The sequence below is a fragment of the Macrobrachium nipponense genome, chromosome 22 (genome assembly GCF_015104395.2).
Source record: "Macrobrachium nipponense isolate FS-2020 chromosome 22, ASM1510439v2, whole genome shotgun sequence".
NCBI classification, from domain to species: Eukaryota; Metazoa; Arthropoda; class Malacostraca; order Decapoda; family Palaemonidae; genus Macrobrachium; species Macrobrachium nipponense.
The window spans coordinates 73,472,862-73,477,213 of record NC_087213.1 but is presented as its reverse complement, the minus strand read 5'-3'; the positions used below and the strand labels follow the sequence as shown (position 1 = coordinate 73,477,213).

General features: G+C 39.9%; 1 protein-coding gene across 1 annotated transcript; it reads right to left on the bottom strand.

Annotated features, from left to right (window-relative positions):
• Positions 1-350: 350 nt before the first annotated feature.
• On the bottom strand, positions 351-2,451 carry LOC135198805 (glycine-rich protein 1-like). Its single transcript, XM_064226762.1, has 3 exons — positions 2,328-2,451; positions 1,139-1,507; positions 351-994 (listed from the first exon to the last, which is right to left on the bottom strand). The coding sequence occupies exons 1-3, from the start codon at positions 2,337-2,339 to the stop codon at positions 653-655; spliced, it is 723 nt and encodes a 240-aa protein (XP_064082832.1). The 5' UTR covers positions 2,340-2,451; the 3' UTR covers positions 351-652.
• Positions 2,452-4,352: the final 1,901 nt, after the last annotated feature.

The following is a 4,352-nucleotide window of genomic DNA, read 5'->3' as shown; positions in this document are numbered from 1 at the left end:
GAAAAATCTCTGAAACCTCGACTACGGATTAAACAGAGATTTTTCTTTAGTTTTACCAAAAGGGAAGCAACAAGAGTTATTTGAAATATTTGCTACCACTGTGTGAAACCGTGGCACTATGAATCACAATGTCATGTTAAGTACAGAGATTACATTTTGAAAAAAAAAAAAAAAAAACTGAATTTAGTATTTTGAGAAGTTCCCAAGCCCTTGTAGAATATTAATTCTTTGAGAAATAATTTATGAATAAACATTGTATACTTCGGGAAAATTCGTCAGTTTACAAGATTATATGTTGACTCTTATTAGAGAAACAAACACTTGTCCATGCGATCAACTAAAACACAAGATAACTAAAGCACTTTATTAAATAAGTTATGAAATGTCATGTACAGCCAGACATTAAATACACTTGTAGCTAGTAAACCTATAAGTGTGACTTTGGTGCAGAGTGCTTGAAGGATAATACCTCAGAAAAGAGAATAAAGAAGTTGCAGATAAGAGAAAAAGAAGTCATACAAGAAACGGGTAGAAAGACCAAGACCAAATTACTGAGGCATAAGAGCAGAAGTGAAACTGAGAAGAAATCTAAAGGCAGGTGAAAAAGACTGGACAAGTCAGTACGTGAAGATGACTCTTGATGAAAATGGAACTACACAACAATTCTGAACTGGCGCTGGAGTCCTGGGACAGCACCACCTGGGGCAGCACCAACCTGGGGAGCACCAACCTGGGCAGCACCAACCTGGGCAGCACCAGCCTGAGCGCCGGTAGCAAAGCCCTGACCACCAGGAGCCAGACCGAATTCCTGGAGAAGCTGCTGTTCAAGCAGCTGACGACGAAGGTTGAATTCCTGTTGGCGGCTCTTTAAAAGAAGCTTCTGTTGCTCTTTAGGGTCGATTGGTTCCAGGGCATCAAACCCGAACTGGTCAACAACCTCAATTTCTCGTCCAAACTGGTCAGTGAACTCAACAGTGCCATCCACATCAACAAACTAGTTTTATGAAAGAAAATGTCACAAAATTAAAAACTTCTCCATAGTATACTTTAAAAAAAAAAAGTTATACAGCATTTCTTTCCTTCAAAATAAGTTATCCTATATATACCTGTAAACTAACGTGATGATGGTCATACTTACGACACGGACATTGGGGTTTCCAGCTGCAACTTCCTGGGCACGCTGGATAAGCAACCCGTTAGGTGGCAGTGCCAGGGGGTTATTCAATCCGGGACCAAAGAAGGCAGGACCAAATCCACCCCCAGGGGCAGCAGCAGCCCCTGCAGCACCAGCTCCAGCTGCTGCTGAAGCACCTGCAGCCGATGCTGATGCCCCAGCACCAGCTGAAGCGCCAGCGGAGGCAGTGGCACCAGCGCTACCTAGAGGATCTGCGGCAAGTGTAGCATCAGGAACTGGAGCGGGGGATCCGACAGATGGTCTGGAGCTGACAACAGTATTGCCCCGGACAAGCTGGGCGGAAGCCACACTGGCAGCCAAAAGCACACACAACTGAAACATCGAGTTTTCTATTGAATATCAGTTGAAAGAAAGCTCTACCCACCATTACCTTACTCGGTGTTAATATCTCCAAGGATAATTCCGGCTAGTATTAGTTAAAGGCAATCCTTTCTGTATAAATCCCAAACACGCCAGATATGTAAAACTGGATACTTTGTCTGACCTATAATTAATAGCATCTCGCAATTGTTGGCTTTCTTTATTAAAAAAGATACTAAAGTTTTCTAGTTCCCTCGTTAACTATTGGGGTATTCCCAAAAGAATTGTTCCTAGATATTTTCTAAAACAATTCAAGAAGTTACCTTGAAAAGTATTTTGATGCTGGAGCCTGGAGGATGAAAATGATTAGATGACAAGAATCATTTGAGATTATAACATAACCCAAAATTCGTACTTACTGACTATGAATGCAAATTTGAAATAGAAAAACAAAAATTGTAATAATGTATAATGATCCTAACATAAGAAATTTTCTGAACGTTAGGTTTTTTATTCAGTGAGAAATTTTGCAAGGCTTTGATTTCAGTTATGTGAAACCTTCATTTCTGTATATTATACATGTGTTTACATGCACTGTCAAGCGATATTCTTTATGCTCACTGAAAATTTTACGTTTTCCTATAAAATATTTCTAAGGAAGTTTCTTATCAATGAACGTCAATGTCTCTTCTTTCAAGTGTTGAGAGTTCATTACAGTCCCGCCAACGCAGTTAACTACTGCCCATTTTTCACGAAACTAACTGATTCACTCCAAAGATCTGTATCACTGCACAATTTGAAGAGGAACACGACAGTATTCCTCGGGACTTACAATGATCCTCATGATGTAAGCGGAGTCGAGAGATCGAATGCCGCTCCCGCTGAAGCCTAGGCACTTATATACTGGAGCTGAAATGTCAGGCTCAGCCGTGACCTTTTCTTCGGGTTGCGTCAAGGTGAGTTTTTTCCTCACTCCCTCATTTTTTTCTTATCTGTTTCATTTTTTTAAAATTTTCTATTTGGTTTAATAGCAAAGTTGGGAAGCGTCACGCTAGGGGGTTGGAAAATCCTTCTAGCTACGCTTTTCTTTTGAGCCCAGTAATCATATATGTATTTTACGATGGGGTTTATACAGCAACGCTCGTTGAAAATGAAGGCCTATAATTCTTCTCCAAGGAAGGAATACTTCTCTGTCCCCGAGGTAAGACGAAAGAGGTTGTTTCCGGCAGTGGTTTTTATTACTGAAGGAAACGACAAGAACTTCCTCTAAGGCCCCTGTAGGCAAAAAATTCATTGCATTTTTGATGCCAATGCTCAATCTGACTTAGTAGAGTTTCCTGATGAGCAACCAATAACAGAAATACATAAAGTAAGCACTAAGCTCTCTGACAACATCAGCAATTGATAGAGTTTCGTACCGTTTTTTCTGAGAGCAACCTTGGACACAAATGAACAATCTTCGTCAGATAAACCGTCCAAAGACTCGGTCACTACTAGATAGACTTCTTGAATATAAACTGCGACGAAGTCAAACGTTTTGGGCGTCACCGCTTGGTTTACCTTTGGAATTATGGAGCCACAACCATATCGTTTTTCTTTCTTTTCTCAGAGATAAATCTACAAGGCTTTTATGCTTGGTATGAACTAGGTAGTACCATCATGATCCTCGTTCGACATTTCCTGCTTTACATGACAGTAATTAATGATAGGGTTTTGAAGATTAGCACAGATCTTCAGTAAGCTCTTCCATAACAGTTCCGTTACATCAGTCTAAAATAAAGCCAAGTCTTAAATAAACCTGACAAATTGTGGCAAAAGCAAACTCTCCTACGAACGTAAGAAAACGATTAAGAAAAGTCTCAACCAGGTCTCCCTCCTTCCTCCCTCAGCCTAAAAGCAAAGGTAAGTGAGCCTTACGGTAAAGTGCAAGATTCCTTCCACCGAGCTGCAGTAACACGTACACAAATCCAGACGTAAAAACAAGCACATTGGATCCACTCTGGCGTCGCCATGAAAGTCTCTCTAGCAAGTTTAGTCAGTGGCTTCAACTTCCCGGCCGCCAAGAGGACGCCCACTTTACGAGATCACTTATTAAATATTTACAGCCGAAATGGAGAACAGGGATGAGCTCTGTTTAGAGCAGACTTTATAAACTCTCATGTTTCTAATTGAAAAAAAAAAAAAAATAATAATAAAACATGAGAATTTGAGAAATCCCGGCCGTATTAACTAACATCCTTATATGAGGAAATGAAAATATGTTGTTGACGTCTATATGCTTATATAAAAAGGCCACCATCCAATACACACTAGAAAAACAAAAGGAAATAAGCTTTTCTTCGAGGGATGAAAAGATTACCGTAATTTTAGTTTCTCTCTCTCTCTCTCTCTCTCTCTCTCTCTCTCTCTCCTCCTCTCGTCTCTCTCTCTCGTCTCTTCTCTCCTCTCTTCTCTTCTCTCTCTCTCTCTCTCCATAATTATCTATATATATAGATGATTATGTACATATATACAATATACACAAACATACATACATATATATGTGTGTGTGTGCATTTTACTGCCTCTAAGCTAAGCTTTGCAGCAACATCAACGCCAACAACAATAAACATTGATAAAATTCGTAAAAAAAACTCAAGAGACTCATTTCCTGTTTCTCTTGGTCTAGTACAGTCCATGACCTCCAGAAAACTGATTCCGAACTGCGGGATGAACTACTTGTAAAATCTCAAGTCAGATCGTCACTTCTTTCACATCTTCAACGTTGCTGACGGACACGTGATATAACCGCCGTCAGCATTTTTTTTTTTCCTTTTTTTTGCATTCTTTGGTAGTTTATCACGGCGTGCAGAAATCA

Bases quoted from the DNA above. Each gene is read 5' to 3' on its own strand.
- LOC135198805 (XM_064226762.1), bottom strand. The intron at 995-1,138 runs GTAAGTATGACC...TCATAAAACTAG, and splicing joins GAAACCCCAATGTCCGTGTC to TTTGTTGATGTGGATGGCAC.